General features: G+C 43.6%; 2 protein-coding genes across 3 annotated transcripts in view; one reads left to right on the top strand and one right to left on the bottom strand.

Annotated features, from left to right (window-relative positions):
- The window catches only part of kiaa0319 (KIAA0319), a 109,671-nt gene extending 83,504 nt beyond the window's left edge, over positions 1 to 26,167 (top strand). Inside the window, exons 12-15 of one of the 2 annotated variants that reach the window (XM_084027213.1) lie at positions 20,310 to 20,432; positions 22,646 to 22,736; positions 22,820 to 22,911; positions 25,735 to 26,167. In XM_084027213.1, coding sequence (XP_083883339.1) covers positions 20,310 to 20,432; positions 22,646 to 22,736; positions 22,820 to 22,911; positions 25,735 to 25,892 — 464 coding nt within the window. In that variant the 3' untranslated portion in view covers positions 25,893 to 26,167. The remainder of the gene's footprint in view (positions 1 to 20,309; positions 20,433 to 22,645; positions 22,737 to 22,819; positions 22,912 to 25,734) is intronic. The other variant, XM_084027214.1, reaches the window with a different exon arrangement.
- LOC311024239 (uncharacterized protein) lies at positions 134 to 2,624 on the bottom strand (the record flags this gene model as incomplete). The annotated part of the gene is made up of 6 exons (XM_084026558.1): positions 2,059 to 2,624; positions 1,310 to 1,424; positions 1,019 to 1,186; positions 833 to 928; positions 238 to 291; positions 134 to 142 (listed from the first exon to the last, which is right to left on the bottom strand). The coding sequence occupies exons 1-6, from the start codon at positions 2,088 to 2,090 to the stop codon at positions 134 to 136; spliced, it is 474 nt and encodes a 157-aa protein (XP_083882684.1). The 5' UTR covers positions 2,091 to 2,624.
- Positions 26,168 to 27,055: the final 888 nt, after the last annotated feature.

Here is a 27,055-nt window from a genome sequence, read left to right as displayed (position 1 = left end):
TGTGCATGTGCATAGACACAAAGTGTAATGTGGTCCCATCAGCACTTTCTGGATGAAGGTAAACGTGTGAATGAGTTTCCTGGGGTAGTCCAAATGCAATACATACATCAAATCAAACAACAATGCAAATGCTTTAGCCAACCTGGGGATGTTGCTCATCACAAGCTCATCTTCTACCACAATAGCAATGGATGCAGGACTGAAGTCAACTGGACTTGTAGTGCTCTCGGAGACCACCGTGACATGAGCAACAGGCGTGTCAGTGACGTCTGGCTCAGGCGAATCGTCCTCCTGGAATATGCAGGTTATACAAGGTTAACTTGTGGGAAGGAGGAAGGAAGGAAAGAAGTGAGGAGGGATGGAGGGACAGAAGGAAGGAAAGAAGTAAGGAGGGATGGAGGGACAGAAGGAAGGAAGGAAGGAAAGAAAAAGGGAAGGAGGGGAAGAAGGAAGGAAGAAAAAATGAGGAAGGAAGGAATGAAGGGAGGGGCAGGGAGGGAGGAAAGAAGGAAGGGAGGAGGTAGGAAAGTAGTGTGTGTGTGTGTGTGTTATTTCATGAGTGGTAAGGTCAAAGGGTCAACCAAATTATTAGCCCTCTGGGCAAGGTGAGGTCAGGGCTTTGTGGGAAGTTAAACTTAAGGATTACAGGGCTTCTATACCACATACTGTATGTATCCATATGCATCCACACTCACGCCTCCACACAGGGTTTGGAAGGTGGTTGTGTTGTATAGTTAGGCAGCTTTTAGTGTTGAAAATAATGCTATCCATACAAAGCAAGCAATATCACCTCATTGATACTAACAGTTCTGCGAAAGCAGTGCATACTTACATTCCACGTCTTGAAGAACGGTGGGTCCTCCTCACGCAGGTATACCGGGAGGGCACGTAGGGCTGCAGTGTGTCTCATGTTGACATCTTGTTCTTGCTGAAAGGACAAGCAAATTGAACATGATGAACTTTGTTGCTGTCACTGTTGTCCGTAACTTGATTTGGACCAAGTTCAACTTTAACTCACCTGGAGGTCATAAATATGTAGGATGTCATGCAGCGCCTCTGCTATCTTGCCGGTGTGTTCTGCCTTCTGTCTGTATATGGCCAACAGTTGTGGTTTGTGCCGGTCAAGCTCAGCATAAAACTGGTTCCGTAGATTGACGTTTGTGATGCGGTGGAACTCTGCACAAACCTACAAAACAAAATAAAAAAACACAATAGGACAAATGAATTGGGATGAAACATGTTTAGAGAGGGCAGACTGAGAAAGATGTGTAAAGATTGGTAGAAATGAGAAAGAGTGAGCCTGTTTTACCTGCGATTCCATCCAAAGAGCCGGCCATTTCTGTAGGAACTCCTTCACCATTTGATCCCCCTGAACGATCTCTTGGCGACGCAGGGCAAAAGATATCAGTGTGACAGTGTTGCCTCTGAGAAGGGCGGTCTGAAGTCACACAAGGGACATGTAAAAACTGTGTCCTGCTTGTGCTTCACTTGCACCAGCTCTACACGTGTCTTTGTGAAACCGCGATAAATGAATTTTCAGTGCATTAATTACAGAAATGTACAAATGCAGGAGGTGTAGAGACATGGCACAGGACTAACTCTTGAATAATGGCTATGTAGTGCTGAAATAACTGTGTCTGGGTGTCTGAGGACACAGCACCCAACTTGCACTTCCACTCCATCATTTGAAGTGCTTACTTTCAAACTAAATTAATTCTGAGTGAGTTTAAATCATTTGGCTTACCAAAGAAAAAGGTCAGTGCTGGTCAATATTCTCAACTTGATCCTGTGGAAACAGATACAATAAGCAGTAAGAAACCAGTTAAATTATGTAGGCTACTCAACAACAGCTTTACAATTAATTAACCCAGAATCTCAAGTGTTAATATAACTTACCAAAAAAGTTGTTCTCAGATGATATAAGTGACTGTAGGTCATATACAGTCAATTACATAGATCTTCAAATGCACACACACAGACAGACTTGATTATTACAAATAATAATAAAATGTTAGCCCATTTATGGAGGGGGAGCAGCATAAGCTAAATCTCAGTTACCTTGATTTGTGTGCATGCTCGCTTCTCTGCATCCACTTCAGCCTATGAGGAAAGAAAAAATGGAGGTTCAACGTAAGCTTGCAGATTGCATAAGCTAACCAACTTCATGTCCATGCATTACTACGGACGTAACTAGCACTGAAGTGCATAAAAGTTACTGAGTCGGCTAATGGCTAAAACTAGCTGCAACTTAACGTTCGTTCGTCTTAAGATAGCTACTAGGCCTACGTTAGTTCATTCGGGTACATGTAAGAAGAAGAAAAATATTAACCAGATAAGGGCGCTTCACATAAATATCAGCGCCACACAAAGAAACGCTACGGCTGCTAACTGAAAAGAGTAACTAGCTAACAGTCATCGTTAACGGCGCAGGCACCGCAATTAAAAAATTAGTGCAAATCACCGCGGCCATTGCTCGGTACCCTAAATGTAAAAACAGCGCAGTCTAACGATCAAACACTTTATTATTTGTGATACCCATGCAACGTTATAACAAGCAAAGCAGTTTTGACAAGTTTTTTTGGTTTACTTACAAGTTAATCCATGAACGAAGATGAGACGCGGACTCTCGCACACGGCAGCCATCTTGGACAAAAACATTTCCGTCGGTCAGGGCAGCAGATTCACAACGTCGTGATGTCCGTGTACGTAGCGCTTAATCAAAAGCGATCATTGATGGGGAATACTTTACTCATAAGTGCTGTGCCACAGAAAATTAAAACTAGATTAATCGTTCACATCACTGATTAGTTATAAGTTCTTTCAACTATTAAACAGATTTTAATTATTGTGCCCTCAGTCCTTATAAGTTAGTAGTACTGTTGGGGTTTACAGTGTATTATCATGATCTATTTATGTACAGGGAGCAGAAATGGAAAAATAGAACTAGCAACTAGAAGAACTGAATGAAATTTCTTGAAAACGTCTCCAGACGTCTCGAACACACCGGCTGAGTTGGAAAATAGGTCTTATGTCCAAAATTCCGAACTATCCCTTTAAAATGAAAAAATAACTGTACAGTCACACATATGAGGTTGTGCTGAAAATAATGACAATGACAAATGACAAATATAATGGCAAAATCAAAAATAGTTAAAAAACGGCCAATTATACCCCAGACCCCAGAGGGTTAGACAACAACTCACTCAAAAATATCTAAAACTTCATTTTAAGGGTGGTTGAGTCCACCCTCACATTATGTGGCCCAGCGTTCTGATTTGATATGTGGGCCGAATACTACACTCAACAACTGGCCCAGATCTTGTCTGCCAGAGTGAAGACAGTGCCACCTTTGCCACACTTGGGCCATGTTTGGTTCACATGCCTTATGCCAGTGCCGACTGAATGCCACCTGTGCCAGCTTCATGCCAAATCTGGGCCAAATGTCACTGCTATGTGGGAAGCGTGGGTTCTCTCCGGGTTCTCCGGCTTCCTCCCACAGTCCAAAGATATGCAGGATGGGGATAGGTTAATTAATGACTCTAAATTGCCCGTAGGTGTGAATGTGAGCGTGAATGGTTGTTTGTCTCTATATGTTAGCCCTGTGATAGACTGGCGTCCTGTCCAGAGTGTACCCTGCCTTCGCCCAATGACGGATCGGCTCCAGCCCCCCCACGACCCTGAATACAGGATAAGCGGTAGACAATGGATGGATGGATGGATGGATGGATGTCTATTGCGATGTTTTACTCTGATTTGATAGAAATTTGCCTTTTGCTATAATCCTGTATATTTGCATTCTTTTAAATGTTCATCAATTATCATTGTCCATTTTTGAAATAACTAAACCCCAAACATAAACAAAACATGAATGTACAATACAGCTGAGGCTAAGGTCAATGACGTATTTTCTGTCACCTGCCTTCTCCCGTCGTGCACAATGCACACCAGCATAAGCACCTGTATATGATAGCTCCCCGAGCAAAGATTACGTGCAGAGTCTCCACATGCTCAGACCAAGTGTTTGTGTAGGCAACTATATCATCAAGGTACACCTCGCAATGTTTTACACCAGAAAGGACAATGTGCATTAATCGCTGAAATGTTGCAGGTGCAATGTGAGTGTGAATGGTTGTTTGTCTCTATGTTGGCCCTGCGATAGACTGGCGTCCTGTCCAGGGTGTAACTAACACAGCTCTAAGGCTTCACACACTCTTAACAATATCAATAGATTTACATTTTGGTCATTTAGCAGACACTTTTGTCCAAAGCGACTTACAATAAGTATTTGTCAAAAGAAGAAAAAAAACCACAACATATTATTGCCGATAAAGTAAGAGCTAAAAAATAGAACAAGTGTTAGATCCTCATCTGAGTAGAGTAGTAGCTGTTCACCAAGGATACCTTAAGATCAACAGTGCTATGATCAAAGTGCTATAGGTAAGGTTTTTTATTGTTTGTTTTTTTAGGGGGGGGGGGGGGGGATGTTAGTGGGTCATGCTATGCAGAGTCAAGGTAAAGTCTGAACAGGTGAGTCTTGAGCCTTTTTTCGGAAGATGGCAAATGGCTCTGCTGTCCTGACATTGGTCGAGAGTTCGTTCCACCACTGAGGCGCCAGAACAGAGAAGAGTCTGGACTTTGCTGAGCGATATTTGTTTGATTTCAGCGATGGTGATACCAGCCGGCCAGCTGAAGTAGAGGAGTGAAGTGCTCGCTTTGGGGCATGTGGTTTGACCAGTGTTTGAAGGTGGATGGGTGCCGTTCCATTGATGGCCTTGAAGGCCAGTACCATCGTCTTGAATTGGATGTGTGCTGCAATGGGGATCCAGTGGAGGTCACGGAGGAGGGGGGTCACATGGGAGAATTTGGGTAGATTGAAGACAAGGCGTGCTGCAGCGTTCTGGATACGCTGCAGTGGTTAAGTCGCCGAGGCCGGGATTCCAGCCAGGAGAGAGTTGCAGTAGTCAAGGTGGGAGATGACCAGTGCTTGGACCAGGAGTTGCGTTGCATCCTTTGGGAGGAAAGTCTGAATCCTGCGGATATTGTAGAGGGCAAATCTGGGCCACAGCAGTGATGTTGGGGGTGCAGGATAGTTCCAGGTTCCTTGTAGTTGAGGAAGGCAATACTGCGATGCCCTCGACAGTGACCGACAGGTCCATGCTAAATGACCTAAATGTAAATCTATTGATATTGTTAAGAGTGTGTGAAGCCTTAGAGCTGTGTTAGTTTTTGTCTTTCCATTAATGTTATGTGTAAAACTATGTTAAGTAGCAGTGAGTTGCCACTTTTGTTTTACATTTACATTCTTTTGCTGCACGTTTTCTCCCGTTTTGTTTTATTATAGGGAGTCAGTGGTAGTATTTGTATTTTGATGTCAGCAGCGTTTAGGTTGGGTTTTTTATTGAGGGGCTTCACTGTACCTGTCTTAAAAGCCGCTGGAATGACACCTGAGGAGAGGGAGGAGTTGATCAGGGTGGTGAGGAATGGCAAGATGTCGTGTGAGATGTCTTGGAGAAGAGAGGAGGGAACCGGGTCAAGGCAGCAGGTGGTGGCATGGTTAGATGTAACAAGTGCGTGAACGTCTTCAGAGGTAAGAGGGCTAAAGCTGGTAAGGCCATCAGAGCTGAGAGTTAGTGGAGATGTTTTCTGGGAAATTATAGGTGTGAATGATGAGCTGATGTCATGATGTGATGAGGGTAGGAACGAAGATTGACCGGTAGGTCGAGAGCTTTGCCTTATGGTGAGGTAAAGCAAATGCAATACCGCCCCCACTGCTCCGATTCTCCGGCCAGTCTCACGTTCTTTTGTCCTCTCACTTGCGTACAAGACCCCATGGTACTTGAACTCCTTAATTGGGGTAAGGACCCATTCCTTAACTGGAGTAGGAAGTCCATCGGTTTCCTGCTGAGAACCATTGCCTCAGATTTAGTGGTGCTGATCTTCATCCCTACCGCTTCACACTCGGCTGCGATCCGATCCAGGGAGTGTTCACAGATCGATGATGCCAGCAGGACCACATCATCTGCAAAAAGCAGCGATGAGATCCTCAGCACACCAAACTGCAAACCCTCCTCCCCCTGACTACGCCTCGATATCCTGCCCATGAATATCATGAACAGGATTAGTGACAAACTACAGCCCTGGTGGAGGCTAACCCCCACCGGAAACAAGTTTGACTTATTGCCGTGTAGCTGCACACAGCTCGCGCTTTGGCAGTACAGAGATTGGATAAGAACCCTCATACTCCCGCAGCACCTTTCACAAAATCTCCCGGGGGACCCAGTCATACGCCTTCTCCAAGTCCACAAAACACATGTAGACTTGATGGGCATATTCCAGAAGCACCTGTTTCCACCTGCGCCTGGTCTAAAAGGTCAGATTTCAGGAAAGTTCCACGGGGTAGTATAGTTTGTGTTTTAAGCAGAAGGATGGAATTTGGGGTCCTTGGCTCTTGGTTGTATGGATCTGAGGATACTGTGAAGAGAGGACGGTTATTAAGGATTTCCTCTACTTTACAGAAAATGATTTGTAGGCCCTCATATTCGATGGTTTATTGATGGAGAATGGGGTTCAGCACCTGACAGACAGATCTTAAGTCTTTCGCAGACTCCGCCTCGCGTTCAGCAAGATCAGGGCTTTCTTAAGCTCTGCCTGAGCACCCACCAGATTTGTACTGTTGTCAGATCTTATGTGCTTCACTTGGCCGCTCCTGCAAATAAACCTTCGTAATGCATGAGTTGGTATCTAATGAATAGGCTACCTCCTTTTCTTGGTTGCTTGGGAGGTTTTAATGGGAAGACCAGGTGAACTGGGTCTCTCTCTAGTTGTCGCTTGTAGGCTGAAAAAAGTGAAAAAGTGGGTGGTATATTATGTCTCCTCCATAAATTATTGCACATACACTTGCATATTTGTGCACATGTGTATGGTCTCTGAATTAAAGTTCTCAGCGGGTCGGGTTGGCCCGACAAACCCGATGGGACCTGCGGGTTCAGGCCGGGTTCGGGTCTAAAATATAAGCAAGTGACTTGGGTCGGGTCGGACCTCGGGCTAATTTTTTCCACTCAGGGAAAAAAAAATGTATTAATCATCGCTGCTGTTCACCGTAAAGACAGTCTGGCTGCTGCGTGTAACGTGCATCATGGAGAGGGGCGGAGGCAGACCTGACGGCGCTGCGTGCATGCCTTTAGCCTGGAGAAGTAGATGGAGTCGCCGTTTTCTGGTCATGATAATACATGTATGAGAAGAAAAAGAAGAAGGGGGGGCGGCGGCGGCGGGGTGCGGGCCGGGTTCGGGCAGATAATCCATGTTGATGTGTCGGGTTACATCGGGTCCGGGCTTTAAAAGCCACGGGCCGGGTCGGGTCGGGTTGTAATTTTCAGGCCCGTTGAGAAATTAGAACTACTCGAATGTTTTTTCAGTAAATTTCTTAATTTTGATTCATCAACCACATGATTAGACACAATTTGACGGGATAAAAATGCTATAAAATTGTAAAAGACAGAATTTAGAAAAATGAAAACAGAACACAGAATTTAGAAAAATTAAAACAGAAAACACGGAATTTGGGAAAAATAAAACGGAATCTTGAAAAAATGTAAACGGATTTTATAGGGCCCTAACTACTAGTTGTAGTGAACCAAAACATGGCCAAACATGGGATTTGTTAACCTATTGAAGGTTGTTTTCTCTCTATCCCAGGGTGCTGCTCAGATCTGTTCAGATTGTGTCATATCCTTTCACCACATTCCCTGTTGCAGTTACAGTACATACTTGGCTTCCATACAGATACAGGCTGTTGGTCATGTTTAATAATAATACTAATAATAATACATTTTATTTAAAGGCGCCTTTCTGGTCACTCAAGGACAAGTTGAAGTTTATGGAGAGATTTGTGAGAGAGGCCGAAAAGGAGAGAATTACAGTAATCCAGGCGGGAAGTGACGAGACTGTGGACAAGGATGGCAGCTGTATGGAAGGTGAGAGAAGGGTGGAGACGATTAATGTTTCGTAAGTGGTAGTATGCAGTCTGGGTAATGTTATTGATATGGGGCTGGAAAGATAATGTGTTGTCAAGGATGAAACCCAGACTCTTAGTCTGGGGGGATGGTGAAACAGAGGAATTATCGATGGTGAGAGAGAAGCTGTTGGTTTTGGATAAAATGAATTTGGTACCAATGAGAAGCAGCTCAGCTTTGTCATTGTTTAATTTAAGAAAGTTTAAGGTGAACCAGGTTTTTATTTCAGAGATGCAATCAGTGAGAGCGGTGGGCGGGAGAGTGGATGAGGGTTTAGCAGTGAGATAGAGCTGGGTGTCATCCGCACAACAGTGAAAACTAATATTGAATTTGTGGAAGCTATTGCCAAGGGGAAGAAGTTAGACGATGAAGAGGACGGGCCCCAGGATAAAGCCCTGGTGCACACCTGTAGTGACGGGGGAAAGGGTGGATTTAAAGGACTTCAGTTGAACGAACTTAGTGCGGCCAGAGAGGAAAGAGGTGAACCAGTCTAATGGGGTGTAGATGATGCCAGTTGGTGATAGCCTATTAAGGAGGGTGGTGGTTGTTGAAGTTAGTAGGGTCAGCACCAGGTCTTTTCAAAATTGGGGTAATGGCAGCAGTTTTGAAGGATATAGGGACAGTTCCAGTGGTGAGAGAGGAGTGAATGATGGCAGAGATGAAGGGGACCAAGGAGGGGAGGGAGGCTTTAACAAGTTGTGTGGGAAGGGGGTCTAGTTCAATGACTTCTGAGGAAGTGGGGAGCCGGAAGGAGGAGAATGTTTGTGGGGGCGAATGAAAGTGAGATGGGATGCTGAGATGAGGGTTGGAGTTGCAGATGGAGGTTGTGTATAGATGAGGGGGGGAGAGCCATGGGGTTTGGTGATATTATTTAGTAGGGTGAACAGTGATTTGGAGTTTCCTTGGTTTGCAGTAATTAAGCTGGTGTAAAAAAGGGTTTTGGATTTAGCAATGCAGTCCATGTAGTGTAAGATGTGGTTATTGTACATTTCTTTGGGAATAATGAGACCAGTTTTCCTGCAGAGTCGTTCTAGTTGCTGACCTTTGGCTTTCAGCAGACAAAGATCAGGGGTGAACCAGGGGGCAGAGACAGATAAAGAAACACATCTGGATTTTAGCAGAGCAAGAGAGTTGAGGATATTATGTAGTCCAGCGTTGTAATGGGAAACCAGATCATCAGGGCCCAGTATTTCAAAACTTGTAATCTGGATCAGAATAATCCGGATAATGATATCCTCCTTTTCTCAGTCATGGATCAAGGTGATCCTGCTGACTTTATCTGAGTATTTCAAAACACTGGCCGGGTGGAACACCGTGATCCCGACCTGGCTGGATACGGATTACCAAATCTCAAGTCTCCGCCTCCGGATCTGAAACATGGCGGACTACTTCACGGAAGGAGCAGCTGGGAGCACGACTTTCACGTCAAAAATGTAAGTTTACCGTCGTCTAATGTTTAGCGGTTGAAGGACCATATGAACGCCAACCAACATATCGTGCTAACTATATGAATTGTCACGTACTGAGAACCAGGCTGTAGCGATCTCTAATTTAGCCGCGGCCGTGCTAACGGTAGCTAACTCGGTTTAAAAGGTAATTAATCTGACGTACATTATACCATACCTGTTTAAACTAACATCAACCTGTTCGAAGTTTATTAGCGTAACGTCATTGGCAACACAGCAGACTTAAAATAGGCTACATGTGTACAGACCAGACTGCTACAGTGCTTTGGAAACATTACACTGTGTATATGTGTGTTGTGTATGAATTATGCAGTTCATTCAGAAGTGTCAGAATGCTACAGTAATGCTGGGGAAATCATGCTGTTATCATCATGCACACAATTTCTGTCACTATTGTGGAGTCCAAATGAAGACAAGGATATTACTCATACTCCTTCCCGTTCTTCTACTTTCAGAGCCCACTCAGCTATTAAGGACAGGGTCTGTATGAGTGCTGGAAATCCTTGGAAATGCTTCAATTGCAGTGATAAGTTGTTGGATTTTGAATAAAGTGCTGGAAAGTGTTTGAAATTTTAGTTGCATTATTTTCAGTTAGATACATTTTTCCATCCTAATTTGTCTCCCTTTATGTAGAAGGCTCTCACTAAACATAATTGTGCTAATTTAAAGCAAAATAGCATCTGATTTGGTTAAGTAAAATAATCAGTTTGTACACAAACATAGCCAAACACTTTTGCTACACCTTAAATGTTCTTAAATTACTCCAATTAGTTTCAAGTAATGCACTGACAATTTAGATTAAGTGTAATGAACATCTTGAGTAACAATATCTAGGAGAAGTGGAGCTGAGACTAGAGATGCACCGATCAATCGGCCGCCGATTAAAAATGCCGGTTTTATATCCAATCGGCCCCAATCGGTGACCGGCCGGTCACTGTCGTAATTTATGGTTTTCGGCCGATCAAACTGACCCGCATGCGCGGTGCGTAGCAGCTCAACGCGCACAGAGCAAAACAGCTAAAAACTAGCAAGACTCAGGAAGAAAACATGTCGCTGATTTGGACTTATTTCACTTTGCCCCAGGATGACCCAAAACACGCTGTTTGTAATGCTTGCAAGTCAAAAGTAAGCCATGGAGGATCAACGCCTAAGACATTTGGAACAACAAACTTAATACGCCACTTGGAAAAGAAGCATCCAGGTTTGTTTAGCAAATATAAGGAGGACACTGCTGCTAAGAGGAGGGATGCAGCAGAGCCGCAGCAACCACAACAACCCTCCACCGTGGCTCCTATGTTCGACATCAACACTGAAAAGTCCAACCTAGTGGTGGCCACTAGGAAAATAATGGAGTTTATGGCACTGGACGACCAGCCGTTTAGCGTAGTACAGGATAAAGGCTTCGTAAATTTGATGAAACACCTGAGTCCACGGTACAAATTACCAAGTAGGCGGTACTTTTCTGACACAGCGCTGCCAGAGTTGTTTGAGAGCCTTTCAAGCCATATACACAGACTGCTGGACGCCACTAAATCCCCGGTCAGTTTCACAACGGACATTTGGCCTTCTAACGTGAGCTTAATGTCAATGTTGAGCCTGACGGCTGGATGATGAATTTGAGCTAAATCAAGTCCTTCTACACTGTGAAGAATGCCCCAGGTCCCACACAATCTATCACAATTGACAATCTAAGAGCCAAATTTGAAAAAATGTTGGCGGAGTGGAAAATCGACAAGAAGAGGGTTCATGTCGTGTTGCGTGACAACCCGTGTACGGCTCATACACTCCAGTTAGCGGTGAGTGAGGGACTGCAGTCTCAACGCACTATCACTGACACTGTGGCAACAGGCAGGAGAATAGTCACGCACTTTAAACATTCATCGCTAGCCTATTCAAAACTCCACTCTATCCAGGAGGAGTTGGGTCAACCCACGAAGCGCTTGCCACAAGATGTCCCCACGAGGTGGAACAGCACATTTTATATGTTGCAGTCGCAGAAATGTGCCCTGGGCTTATACGCAACAGAACACGAGCTCCCGGCCGTACTCAACACAAATCAGTGGGGTTTAATTGAGAATGTGTTGAGCATCCTTAAACCTTTTGAGGAACTCACTAAGACAATTAGCTCCTCGTCAGCCACCGCCGCAGTTGTCATCCCTGAAATCACTGCACTGAAGCGCCTCTTGGGGAGAGCAGCAGACACAGACTGCCACGCTGTTGGCAGCGGTCCAGAGAAGGTTTGCAGACATCAAGAAGAATTCACTGTACGCTGTGGCCACTGCTATGGATCCCAGGCAAGTTATAACTTACTGCTAATAATGTTTATTAGCCAACTACTATTCTTAAATGAATAAGCATTTGCTACTAAGCTATAGACTAATGTGTTTGCATGGGTATATCAAAACATAAAATTAATTAAAACAAAAAAAGGTGTTTTTTGTTGGCCTTTTAGTGCCTGCTTGTGTATGTGCAGAGTGCACAACATTTATGTATTGCCTGGCTAATGTGGCTATATAATAAAATAAAATTCCTTTTGTCTGTTGATACAGATACAAAACCTGCTACTTCTCAGCAGAAGTAAAGGATGACGTGAAAAGGGTGCTTCTGAACATGCTGGACACAGTGGACACCAGTGCCAGCAGACCCAAACCTGATCAGCCTTCTGAGGAACCTGCAGCCAAAAGGGCAAGTCTACTGCTTTCGGTGCATGATGAGATACTGAAGGAGTGTGCTAGCAATGAGGAAGAGCGATTGCTGGGCAGCCCTTCATCTGTGCAGTTACATCGTTACCTGTCTGAGTTACCCATCAAGAGATCTGAAGATGAAACTGTAAATGATGTACTGAAATATTGGCACGAAAACAAAACACACTACCCTGCACTTGCCCCGCTTGCCCAAGCCTACCGCTCTGCTCCATGTACAAGCGTCGATAGTGAGCGCTTGTTTAGCTTGGCTAGTAATGTCATAGATGAGAAAAGAAACAGGCTTTCTGGTGAGAAGTCAGAGATGCTTCTGTTTGTGAAGAAGAACCTGCCATTGATGGTTAAGTGATTGCATTGAGAGTGGGACTGAGTACTTTGTTCACAATCTAAAGCTACCTGTTTGTATTAGTGTTTTTTTTTTATCCCATATTATGTTGCACTTTTTTATTTAGAGATGTCAAGAGAGGTCAAAGGCCTGAAATGTGGTGCAATTCACTTTGAGAACCAGTTTTCATTTTCAAGTACATATAGTGCACTTTATCTTTTGTTTGTATTAATATTTTAGTTTTATCCTATATTATATGCTACACTTTTTATTTTGAAATATTAAAAGACGTGGTGCAATTTACTTTGAGCACCAGCTTTAATTTTCAAGTACAAAGATTTCATTGCACTTTATTTTTTTGGATGGAGTTTAAGTTTTCTTTTGTCTTATCAACTGCTGCTTGTGTTGAGGTGTTGTTGAAAGCCTGCAATATATTGAATGTGATGTGACATTGAAAGTCAACTATTCCAGTGTTTCTCAAATGGGGGTACGAGTACCCCTGGGGGTACCCAGAGGTACTGGAGTGGAGGGTTAGTCAATAAATTACATTGTACCAGGCAACTGCTGGGACGTTTTTGAATGTTGTTGTTTGAATGTAAGTTAGTTATTGACCTGTAAACTGGACTGCATGTTATGGTCAGTGTTGAAAATAAATCTGCTCAGGAGGCACTGTTGAAACTTTCAGTCTATTTCTTATTTGTGATGTTTTATTCTTGAAAAGGGGGGTTATGATAGCATCATATAGCCTACCACTAGTTGTGGTTTTAATTGCAGTTATATAAGCAAAATGTTGTCTGGGAGAGAGGTACTTGTATAAAATTTGGGAAAGGGTACTCAAGCCAAACACATTTGGTGTCTATTATATGATTATAATAATTTCTTAGATAGAAAATCGGTATTGGAAAAAACGGTTTTGGCAGGTCAGACCTCCTTTAAAACCGGAAATCGGTATCGGCCAAGAATTTTGCAATCGGTGCATCTCTAGCTGAAACATTGTCAATCCAAGTAAAATCCAACTCTGAGGTGGGTCCTGAAATTTTGGTATCAAGCTGATCCAGATCTCTGCCTTACGTTTTGAAATACCCAAATCCAGCCCTTTATCTGGATTCAAGGGAGGATTGGATTACCAAAACTGAATCCTGATCTTCAGGATCGGGATTCTCTGGATCTGTGTTGAAATACCCAGTTTTCAGATCAGATCACGATTTAATCCAATCCGACCAGGATAATCCAGTCGGATCACTTTTGAAATACTGGGCCCAGGGGTGTATAGGTTATGGATGTCGAGGAGGCAGGAAGAATGGATGCTTGAAGTGGGAGTGGTGGGGTCAATGTTCTTTATATTTCGAAAGGAAATCGGTCGTGACTTAGTGATGGAGAGAGTGAGTTCTACTGTAAATGAGAGGAGACGGTGGTCAGTAATGGGGAGTGCATCAGTTGTAATGTTGAGAGGGGAGACACCTGTGCAGCAGATTAAGTCCAGAATGTATCCTTTGGAGTGAGTGGGAATAGTGGTGTACTGCCGATATGCAAAACTGTCTAAGCAGGACGTGAAGTCTTTGGTGAGAGGGAGATGAGGATTGTCCATGTGAATATTGAAGTTGCCCAGCAGTATTATGTTCAATGACAGAGAGGATAAGTGGGTGAGAAAAGTAGCAAAGTAATTTAGAAGTCACTATTGTGTTTAGGATGGCGGTAGACAGTGGCGATGATGGTTGGAGTAGGGCCGGATAACTCACAAACAGTGGACTCAAACAAGGAGGAGACGGGTACAGACAGGAGACTTTCCACTCCTCGTTGTAAATCATCCCGAAACCGCCCCCCCCCAACCGGAGCCGAGACAGACAGACAGACAGACAGACAGACAGACACTTACTTTATTGATCCCGAAGGAAATTCAAGCATCCACTAGCAGTAACATACATTGAACATACATTAGAGTTAAACAAAGAAAATCCAGTTTACGGTCATCCATGAGATCATGGATGAGTTGTCCTTTGCTTGACAAAGAGCGGATGTTTAGCAGAGCGAAGTTGAGTGAAGATTTGTCGCAGTTGGTGGCGGTGTTAGCCAACCGGGCTAGGCGGGCTAGCACAATGTTGTTGACAATCTGGCAGGTGGAGCGTGATGTTCGTCGGGAGCCAGACCAGATGGACTTTATTGCTGACGAGCTGTTATAGTTGAAATTCTGGCGGGAGCCTCGGTGGATATATCTCCGGCGGGGATAAAAAGTGATGTCCGGGTGGAGGTGGAGTGTACCTGGCATAGGTCCGGATAGGCGACAGCGCAGCCGGAGCATGTCTGCAGCAGAGTACTGGCGTAAACCCGTCACTAGCAGGTGAACAGGCAGTAGAAGGAGCCAGGCACAAACAAACCCGAGGTATGTCCTAGTGGCCCACATTGCAGACGAGACCCGGGGAGACTCAGGGTGAGTCAAAACGTAGTCCAAGTGCAGACAATTGCATGTTCTTGGATCATAAAACCATAAAATAAGTCTGTAAAGTTAAAAGTTCCTAGTGAGCAGCGGCATTAAATCACGACAGCGTTCACTCACCAGGAAAACAGTGCCCTCCGATGGCGTGTTGCAGCTTGTGGTGGCAGCCAAAAAAGTACATTTATGTTACTGCTTTGGGGTTAATTCTTAATGTAAACATTAATATTTTTAATGCACCAGGTTAGAGGGTTCCTTGTACAATTTACAGAATTGAATCGAATCAGAGATTAAGTTGAATCCGGACCTTGTGAATTGGAATCGAATCGATTTGGGAAAGTAGTGGCGATACCCAGCCCTACCATGACAGCCAAGTTCATCCAGACAGGTAAATGATCTGCTTTGTTTAGCGTGAAAGGGGTTACATTTCTACTGGCTACCTGTCCAGGGTGTACACTGCCTTCGCTCAATGTCAGCTGGGATCAGCTCCAGCCCCCCGCGACCCTGAATACAGGATAAGCGGTAGATGATGGATGGGTTACATTTCTTGATTTGTGTATCCATTGTTACTTGTAGATCGCGTATGTATGTATTTGCCAACGTAAAGTTCGCTAGACTGTAGGATACCATTTAAAGGAGAAATCCGGTCATTTTTTACCACATTTTCATTGTCCCCAGGGTCATCCCGACTTAATAGAAGCAAAAAACCCGACAAAAATTGACGTTGCCTAGCCCGAGATCTGTACCTGCCTGGCAGCCTTCCAGACTCGCTCTAATGCTAACCCATTGGGGCACGTTTTATCTGCTTTCCTGGGCCTCAGAAAATAATTCCAAGACCTATGCAACACAGGTTGGGTCTGTACGAGACGCGACAGCGCTCGTTTAGCTCAAAGAGTGTGGCGAAACGACATAAATATTTGTGTTTTTGCATGGAGTTACTCACCTCAAATCACCCCGTAGACTTTTTTTCTTTTTTTTTTCTTTATTTGAAACAGTGATCATGTACAAGGTTCATTAATTACTTGGGGTAAACAGATGGCTTGTACCAGATTATAGCTAAACACTAATTTCCATCTGCAGTCCCTGGGCAGGTAAGAAGAATAAAAAAGGATAAAAAGGAGAAGAACAACAAGCATGCATGCACACACACACACACACACACACACACACACACACACACACACACACACACACACACACACACACACACAGTCAATCAATAATATTGAAAATAGACATATGCAGAGAGTACAGAATAATGATTAGTGCTGACGAGACTGATTACTTAAAATCCATTTTTTCAGCTCACGTGAGAAAGCATGGAAATCTGTAACACTTTTTAGATTTCTGGGGAGAGTGTTCCATGCTTTGGTAGCTCTATAAGAGAAAGCTGATTGCGCAAATGCAGTGCTCCGATTTGGGAGGCTACAATCTCCCCTAGTGATTGATCTGGTGGCTCTGCCTATTCGTTCAGAGTAGGGTTGGAAAAATGTTTTCAGTGGTGGTGGAGCGGCATTGTGAATTATTTTATGTATTAGGGGCATGTCAGAATATAGTATGAGGTTTTCAAGGCTAAGCATGTTATACTTGCCCAGTATGGCACAGTGGTGGTAATGAATTGATCTTTTGTCTAGTCGTTTCAGAGCTTGTTTGTAAAGTGATCTAATGGATTTCAAGGCAGTCTTGTTAGCCTGGGACCAGCTTGACATACAGTAATGTAAGTGAGACATAATCATAGCATTTACATAGGTCTTAGCAGCATCAACAGTTAATGAATTACGAATGTGTCTAAAATGAGCTATGCTATACTTCACTGTATTACCCAGCTTTTTAATGTGTTTTTTAAAAGTGAGTCTAGAGTCTAAAGTCACTCCCTCCAGCTCCTTATATTTAGATGTCCACCAAAGATCCCTGTGGGTTTTAGCTTCAGATCCCATAGAACTTTAGCATGATTAACAGTCTGAAACATCTTAGTTTTCTGTTGTTTTGTGGCCGCGATGCTGTTGTTGCACTGTTGTGCAGATATCGACGTTGAGGTAAGCAGTCCGCATTTCATATTATCCAGTTTAAGAGCATCGATTTCAGTGTTACCTTGTTCTTTGGTGTACTCAAGTTGCTCGCCGTTGGAGAGGTGAATCACGGCTTCCGCAGCAGGCCCAAGGCCGCCAGGTGTAGTGTAGCTGTGCTGGCCATCTCCAAGTCCCAGCGGAGTTAGATCAAATTCGTCTTGAGGAAGCCTACTGTACCCGGCCCAGGGTTGAGATGGATGTCACCACAGTGGAGAAGGATGGTACCTAGCATGGTCGCAAACCTCCGATCACCAGGGGATGTTCTCGCTTTTGCGTGCCCTGGACGACAGCAAACGATATCTACGTGCCCGTTTGTCAACACCTGGAGTACAAGGTGAAAAGGTTACGTGAATCGTGTGTTAGGTGAGACTCGCTGCCTGTCTCCGTGCAGGATCTCAAGCAGGCCACCTGCCAGCTTCCCCACAGAGGTAGGATGATCACAATCATAAGATACATTACCAGCAGGAGAGTGTTTGGTAGTTTTACCATACCATACCACACTGATGGTGTTTGAACTTTACCGATACATGCGGATGGCGTTTCCCTAGACGGTATTTGGGAAGGTGAAGCCAAGCCATTAGCACCTGCCAAGCCATGACACACACCTGTCGCCATCTTCAGCTACCAGATCATTAGCAGTAGATAGCCGAGCGCCTGTCGTCCCTCCCAGTCACCGTAGAAACGAAAACGTTTTCCTCATAGTTTTGATTTTGTATCCATAAAGAAACGATCGAGCAGTGCAGTTGTCATGTCTGTAATAAATCCATGAAGCTGTTATGTCCATATGTATGACCATGTTACAACATAGCAATGATAGCTTCAGCTAGTCACGTGCCGGGCGCTTGTCCGTCCCACTCACCGCAGAAACGAAAACCTTTTCCTCGTAGATTTTGTATCCATAAAGAAACGATCGAGTAGTGCAGTCGTCATGTCCGTAATAAATCCATGAAGCCGTTATGTCCATATGTATGACTATGTTACAACATAGCAACAACTGCTTACAGCTAAACTGTAGCCGGGAGCCAAAACAATGCAAGTCTCGCGCAAGTTCCCGTCTTCCGATGTCCTCACTCTGGAGCTGTTTTCAAGCCAGTACAGTGACAAACTTCTTTCCATCGAGCAATGCCGTCATGTCCATATGACAGTGTAACTACATAGTAAGATTGCTTAGCCTTTGTGACAGTTGAACCTGCTACAGCACAAATCTCGCGCAGTCTCAGTAGGCTAGTTGTGTTGACAGCACGAGTGGGAGTCGCGTGTGCAGACTGCAGTCTCTCATCAGCAGAGTGAGATCAAAGTGACCCTGCGCGACTGTCCAAGATTTGTCACTGTACTGGCTTGAAAACAGCTCCAGATTGAGGACCGCAGACGGGAACTTGCGCGAGACTTGCATTGTTTTGGCTCCCAGCTGCTGTTTAGCTGTAAGCTATCGTTGCTATGTTGTAACATATAATACATATGGACATAACAGCTTCATGGATTTATTACGGACATGACGACTGCACTGCTCGATCGTTTCTTTATGGATACAAAAACTACGAGGAAAACGTTTTCGTTTCTGCGGTGAGTGGGATGGACGAGCACGCACCAGGCACGTTATTAGCTGTAAGCTATCGTTGCTATGTTGCAACATAGTCATACATATGGACATAACAGCTTCATGGATTTATTACGGACATGATGACTGCACTGCTCGAACGTTTCTTTCCAAGCCCAAACGGGCCCGAGCCCGATTGCCTCTTGTACATATGTCATCATGCTTCCTTCTCTAGGGAAGCTTTAGTCTGAAATGAGAGGCAGGTTTGCCTGTAGAAAGTCAGAAGCATGCATTTTAATAAAGGACCCTTGGATATCTTAGTAAATCACATCTGCTGTTCAGTAATGAGTTGATCGCCTCATGGCACTCACTGAAGTTTAGTTTCTGAATTAACCCAAGGTAACCTGTCTTAAGGCTCTTTGCCACAGATGAGATGAACTGTTCACAGGGTTTCCATTGTGTCTGGAGAGGAACGAGGGGGGAATATGCAATTGACTTAGACAAGGTGACTGGTAAGCTCTGTTAGTAGTAGTTAGCTACAACACTTTCTAATGGCTCTATACAGCAACTCAGAGTTACTGTAAGTTGCTTATTAAATTCTTTACCAAAGGCATGCTAAATTAAATGCACAACAGAGTACATTTGTTAACACTCTTATTAGGCTGAATTGCAAAACTCAGTTCCACAGTTTAAAAAGAACCACTTAACATATATGGTATTCAAATGCTGGACCAAATTATTCAACTCTGAAGAGTGAACTTACATTTAGATCTACAATTTTTTGGGGGGGTCTTAGCAATAGGATTTGAGAGACGGATGGAGAAACAACCCTCTTCATCCCCTGTTTCAACAAAGCTATCACTCGCTCCCCGTATTGTCTACATCACCTCTCTCACTGGTCCATTTCCTCATCAAAACAAGTCACTCAGATAATGACTCACTGATGTCATCATAAACCCATGGACGTGGATGTTTCGACACATGCAACTCTGGATTTTACTCTTGATAATAGTAAATTAACCTGCATCATATAGTGCTTTTCTAGTATTTCCGACCACTCATGGTGCTTTACACTACATTCAGTCTATATTTACCCATTCACACAAATTCATACACTGATGGCCCACTCCATTTGATCCAGACCCCTCTCTCTCTCTCTTCTCTGTGCCCAGATGTCTTTGATCAGTTTCAGCCTTTATCAATGTCCTTATTATGAGAGGTAATGCAGCGTCTGCACCCCACAAATTGCCCTCTAGATAGCAATCCCTCTCATCCTCTAATATGTTTTTGAGAAAGTTGTTTTTATTCAGTTTGCAATCATTTTAAGAACTGTGGACTTTATGAAAAGTTCCAGTCTGGCTTTAAAATTACACCACAGAACTGAAACAGCTCTGTTAACAGTTTTTAATAACCTACTTTTAACTGTCAACTCAATTCATTTTATAGCACCAATTCTGCTGCCTTTGACACTGCGGATCATAGGGTCCTTTTATCACGCCTTGAGCATTGTGTGGACATTACAGTTGTTTCCAATTGCGATGGCTTGCACAACTGCAGCTACAAAACTCTAACCACAGTCTGCATCACCAACAGTCACCTGAGCTAAACAGTTAACATCACCTGCTCAGTGCAGCGTAACACTTTGAATGCTAATGATGCTCCACTAGAAACTTTCTGATGATGCTGAACATTGAATTGCTTTTATCTCTTTAGAACAAACAGTTTAAAGAAATGTTTAAACAGCAACTCACTAATGTTTAATTTCAGTGTGCCGGCTTCGCTGTTCGGGGCGTGGTCAGTGTGATCCAATCTCCAAGGAATGTGTATGTGACCCATTCTGGACAGAGAACCTGATTCGTCGATACCTTGGCGACGGAGAGAGTAACTGTGGTATATATAAACATTATTGACATCATACATGACACATAGTAATAGTTATTATTAACTAATAATACACAGTGATAAAGTTATTATTTACAAATGCCACACAATAATACGCCTATTATTAAATAATAGAGTTATACACTGTATTATACTACTGTGTTATACACTGTTCTCGAATACATCTTCTGATGCACCTGAACACATCATCAGTGATCTAACCTGGTATCCTCGGGTGTTTCGGGTCTCACAACATCATACACCCTCCTCCAAGTGACCCACCACGGTTGATCAGACAGATGCGTGTTCAGGTGGCATTCGCTTGTCCCCATGGACCTTCTCTCTGGATCCAGAGCCATCTCAACGCTTTCTCAGCTGCCTCTGTGATGTTCTTGATGGCTCTGGTCCTTCTCCTGTGATGCCCAGTACACTGAGGGATCTGTGGAGTGATCCAAATCCTCTGCAGCCTACTCTGATGGGCATACACTTTGCCTTCCAGCCCTGCTCTCGACAGCCGATGACCAGATGTTCATATTTGGTCCTCTTTCTTTCATGAGCCTCCCCCAAGCCATCTTCCCATGGCACCATCAGCTCTACGATGAGGATGTTCTTGGAAGCCTCGGAGACCAGAAGTATATCTGGCCTCAAAATGGTGCTGATGATGTGCTGTGTGAATCTCAGCTGTTTCTCCAGGTCAACTAAGAGCTGCCAGTCCTGGGCTGTTGACAGGATTCCTGCTGCCACAGTATTGTGTCCTGGCCTTGGCTGCACTCCTGCCTTGACAAATGCTATTGTGCTGGTGGTGTTTGGGACTCGGCAGCAGCTGCTGATACCCTTGCTGGTGGCATCTGCAATCAGTTTCAGCACCTGGTTATGACACCAGGTGTACCAGCCCTCACTGAGGGCTTTTGGGCAGGAGCTCAGGATGTGCTCCAATGTTCCCCTGGCTGAGCACAGAGGGCAGTTTGGGGGTTCCACCTTTCCCCAGGTGAAGAGGTCCACCGGGCTAGGCAGGACATTGTAGACTGCCTGAATCAGGAAGGTGATGCGGTGTGACTCCGCCTGCCATAGGTCTGTCCAGGTGACTTTCCGGTCCATTGCCTGTTGCCTGTGCCCTCCTCCGCTACAGCCCTCACCTCCTCCTGAATTTGCCTCCACTTCTCCTTCCCCTTGCGCCATGGGCCACTTGTTATTAATTTATACCACACAGTAATACACTTACTATTAATTTATACCACATGGTTGTACGCATATTAAGTTATACAACAAAGTAATACATTTATAATTAGTTATACCACGCAGTTATATCACGCAGTAATACACTTATAATAAAGTTATACCACACAAGTGATACACTTATAATCAAAACTGCGAGCTTGGTCGTCCCGTGTCTGAATTTTCATCTGTTGATAACCATATCAGACATGGTATCGACTGGTGTACAAATTTTCAGGATATCGGGACTTAAGCAACTCACTGGAAATATCCTTTCCTCTTATATTGCTGAAATGCATTGCCACGGTAACGGTGTTCAAGGCATCCTCCCAATCTTCAACAGTAAGCATGAGCAACGTCTTGAGGCTTTTCTGAACAAATTTGAGGTGGATCAGGCCAAGACATGAGGAGGAGTGCATAAACGTGTAAAAACATGACATTTCATGTCACCAGTAGGTGGCGCTCTGACCGCAGGTCAATAATACAGTGCAGGCATGTTCAGGGATAGACTCTTGACAAACGTGAAGTTTGGAGCAGATCAGACAATGTACACTGAAGTTATAACAACTTCCAGTTTGGTAGCGAAGCATGACATTTGTTCGCGGTCATTGCCCCGACCTGGCCACGCCCTTTGACTTATGTAAGAGCTTTTGATAATTTTTCATTGTTAAGGCCTTAACAACAGGCTCACCAAGTTCGGTAGGGATCAGACTCGTGTAGGAGGAGCAAATTAAAATACAAACCCTAAAATTGGATAAAACTGCAAAAATGGCCCAAAATGGCTGATTTCCTGACGCGCCCCTGAGTGGTCGTTTTTACCACAAAGTAAATAACACACAGTTAACAATAAAATTAATAATACTACACAGTAAAAATACTCCGTCAGTAAAAGTATGTCCTTATTATCAATTGATATGCAGTTAATATATTAAACTGTGAATCTATCATTAGATAAAAGGCTTAAATCGGCAGTAGCTTTCATGTAACACAACTGTTGTTCCTGTCAGACTGGAGGGTCCTGTACGTCATCCTGACCAGCTTCATGCTCATGGTCTTCATCCTGTCCCTCAGCTGGACCTTCATCTGCTGCTTCAAGAGGTGAACTCACATTGTTTTTCCTGCTAGTGAGTGAAATGAGTCATTGTGTATCTGAATAGCCTGTTTGTGTCCACTGCATCCAGGAAGAGACAGACTAAAGTGAGGAAGAAAACCAGATACACCATCCTGGATAACATGGACGAACAGGAGAGGGTGGAGCTCAGACCCAAATTCAGTGAGTCACTTCAAGTAGAGCCTCATTAGCCCTGAACAGCTGATGATACAGGAAGTAGCAGCACAGACAACAGGAACGCTAACAAGTAGTTCGTCTTCCTAAGAACTATAATTGGTCATAAATTATGAATAGTGTTTCCATATAAGAATCTGAGAAGACATTTTTATACTGTGTATTTAGGCCTATCCTAGGGAGCCAACCTATTTATTTTAACTAACTATTTCTGAATAAGTATTATATTATTGTTCCAGATATTGATTTACAATATCATGTTTTCCTGTATATAGCTTGTCCCCTGGTGCTCGAAATAAGTCTAAGTAAATCTAGTGAGAAAGTAAACATTGTCAACACTGTGTTTGTTCTATGAATCATGGTCAACCATCACATTAGTCAATTATCACATTAATCTGTATGTGAGTCTGATCAGAGCTGTTTGACCAGTGAGCTGAATTTTGGCAAATGGATAAAAACACAAAAATTGCTATCTTTGCTGTATGTACTAACATAATGTTATATGGCTTTAATAACAGTCAAGGACAAAAATAAATTGTTTAAACTAAATAAGTTGCAGTTTGACGGCATTTAAAAATATTTTCAAATGCTTAAAGGCCCAAAAAGGTCTAATGAACTCAAAACATCTAGATTCAAATGTTTATCATAATAGACTGAACAAAATATGGTGTTTACTCCTTTTCATACAGATCGGACAACACCCTTATTAGATTGAAACTCTTACTTACTCAGTATATTTCTTTGCATTTCACATTTTGGCTTTATGTCATATTTTGTATTGATAATAGATACAGATGCACAAAATAAGAAACATACAAGTTCATCAAAAAGGACATATATACAAATACAGATACAATTACATTACAGCCCCTACATTTACATATACATTTAGGGCATTTAGCATTTTGTCCAAAGGGACTTACAATAAAATGGCCTCATTTATATAGCACTTTTATCCAAAGCACTTTACAGTGTTGACTGACATTCACCCATTCATACACACATTCACACCACAGTCAACCACGCAGGGCGACAGCCAGCTCGTCAGGAGCAATTAGGGTGAGGTGTCTTGCTCAGGGACACCAGACACTCAGCTAGGAGGAGCCAGGGATCGAACCAGCAATCTTGTGGTTACCAGCCAACCCGCCCTACTTCCTGAGCTAATGCCCCCCAATAAGTACATTTGTCGAAAGAAAGAATTCACAACATATCATTACATATACATATACAACCGTAACATCATTAAAGTAAGAGTGAAAAAATTTAAACAAGATGAGTTGGGTCCTCATCTGAGTTAAGTAGTAGCTGTTCAGCAAGGATACCTTAAGGTTAACAGTGCTATGATCAAAGTGCTACAGGTAAGAAAATAGTAGAGCATTTTTTGTTTTTTGTGGAAGTTAGTCATGCATTGCAGAGTTGAGGTGAGTCTTGAGTCTTTTGCGGAAGATGGCAAGTGACTCTTCTGTCCTGACATTGGTCGGGAGTTTGAACAGAGAAGAGTCGGGGCTTGGCAGAGCGACATTTGTTTGATTTCAGCGATGGTGGTACCAGTGGGCAAGCTGAAGTAGAGGAGCAAAATGCTCACGTCGGGGTGTGTGGTTTGACCAGTGTTAGATGTAGATGGGTGCCGTTCGATTGATGGCCTTGAAGGCCAGTACCATCGTCTTGAATTGGATGAGTGCTGCAACAGGGAGCCAGTGGAGGTCACGGAGGAGGGGGGTCACATGGGAAAATTTGGGTAGATTGAAGACAAGGCGTGCTGCAGCGTTTTGGGTCCACTGCAGTGGTTTAGTCGCCGAGGCCAGGAGTCCAGCCTGGAGAGAGTTGAAGTATTCAAGGCGAGAGATGACCAGTGCTTGGACCAGGAGTTGCGTTGCGTCCTTTGCAAGGAATGACCGGACCCTGTGGATGTTGTAGAGGGCAAATCTGCAGGATTGGACCACAGCAGTGATGTTGGGGGTGCAAGATAGTTGGTCGTCGAGGATTAGACCCAGGTTTCTCACAGTTGACAAAGGCAATACTGTGTTGCTCTCGACAGTGACCGTCAGGTCCATGCGAGGGCAGTCTTTCCCCGGGATGAAGAGGAGTTTGGTTTTATTCAGGTTAAGCTTGAGGTGATGCGCAGTTGTCCAGACGGAGATGTCTGCCAGACAGTCCAAGATGAGAGATGCAATATGGTTGTCGAAGGTTGGGCTAAAAGAGAGGAATAGCTGGGTGTCATCTGCATAACAATGGTAGGAGAATCCATGTGATGTGATTACAGAGCCTAGTGATCTGGTGTATAATGAGAACAGAAGCAGCCATTTCCAGAGAACAGGATTTGGACATAGAGCCATTCCATGTGCGATTTGTCAGGTATGATGTGAACCAGGTTGGAGCAGAGGCAGTGATGCCAAGTTCAGCCAGAGTGGCGAGGAGGATTTGGTGGTTGAATGTGTCAAATGCAGCAGATAGGGCGAAGAGAATGAAAACTATACAGGGAAGGCAATTCGATAGAGATGGGTTATGAGAAGTTTTTTTAAACAGTTTATGGACTCAGCTGATCTAACCGAGGCAAAGAGAGAATTCCAGCAGGATGGGGCCCTAACAGCAAACACAAAAGAGTAATACAGCGTTTTGCGGTATTTTTTATTGTTGGTTGGTTATCAGTTTGAATTGGGGTTGATGGTAAACCAAAAGAAGGTTCCTATTTAGCCTAGAACAAAAGCAATAAGAATGAAACAGAAGCTTTAGTCCAGAAGTAGAGTATTTTAGTTTAGTATTTTAAGTATATGGAAAGAAGCAAAGAATCAATAGCATTCTTCTGTGCAGGTATCAAACATCGCAGCACAGAGCACAACTCCAGCCTGATGATGTCAGAGTCAGAGCTGGACAGTGACCAGGACACCATCTACAGCCAGGGGCGACCCGTGCACAGCAGGAACCGGATCACCACCCATGCTGCCCACAACGGAAACGCATTCAGCTGACTGTCGACCTCCTGGTGACTGGCAGCAAGAGACTTAAATTCTCTGATGTACCCAGAAATCCGAAGTAACTCCTTCAAAAGGACATGAGGACTTCGGGGACACCGGATAATATGTCTTTGAGACATTTGGATGATTTTTTACACTCCAATAGGACGACCTGGAAGACTTGCATTGACATATTCAGTCCTGGAATGCAGACTTCTTTAAAGGGATAGTTCTGAATTTTGGACATAAGACCTATTTTCCAACTCAGCTGGTGTGTTCGAGACGTCTGGAGACATTTTCAAGAAATTTCATTCAGTTCTTCTAGTTGCCGAGTTCGCTTGTGCTATGGCTAGCGCAAGTCAATCGTTCTAGTTTGCATGGCATTAAAAACACTCATACCGACTCCACAGTGCACCCGAGGCAAATCAATTGTAACGGCAGACTATCGATGTACATATCTGTGTTGATAGAATGTTTGAAATAAAACCAACCTTGGATTTTTAAGGATATATGTCTCAGCAGCAGCAGCAGTGTGTCATACTTCCTAGTAGGCTATGGCAGCGGTGGACTGATATCACTTAGCACTTATAAGTTACCGGTTCTATAATAGTTTGTTTACCTGCTGTCATTGCTACAGACACTGCATGAAAAGTCGGATTTTCGTCCCTGTAAACGCCCGAAAATCTCCCTAATTTTCGGGAGTTAACGACAATTTACAGGCTGCGAACGCCGCGTTCGTCTGTGCCGAAAATTGTCGGAAACGAACCACAGCGAAGGCTCTAATTAGCATATGAATAGCGGCGAAACCCCGCCTGGCCAGAGATGGCTTGAATATCCTCACTCAGGATTGGATGAAACCACTAGTTTTAAACAAGTATAATCGCTCGTGATTGGTTGGCAGATCTGGTCATTATAAATGTAAAGCCAACCCACGTTGGTAGATCTGTCACTATTGGTCAACCTGATGAGTCATTATAAATGTAAACCCCACCCCCGTTGGCAGATGTGTTACTATTGGTCACACTGGGTCTTTTAAACAAGAATAATCACTAGTGATTGGTTAGCAGATCTATCACTATATATATATACATATATATATACATATACACACACACATATATATATATATATACACATATGTTTATATATATATATATATATATATATATATATATATA

This window comes from Eutrigla gurnardus (genome assembly GCF_963514095.1).
Source record: "Eutrigla gurnardus genome assembly, chromosome: 14".
NCBI lineage: Eukaryota > Metazoa > Chordata > Actinopteri > Perciformes > Triglidae > Eutrigla > Eutrigla gurnardus.
Note: the sequence above shows the minus strand (reverse complement) of the source record. Positions and strands in the feature narration are given on the sequence as shown.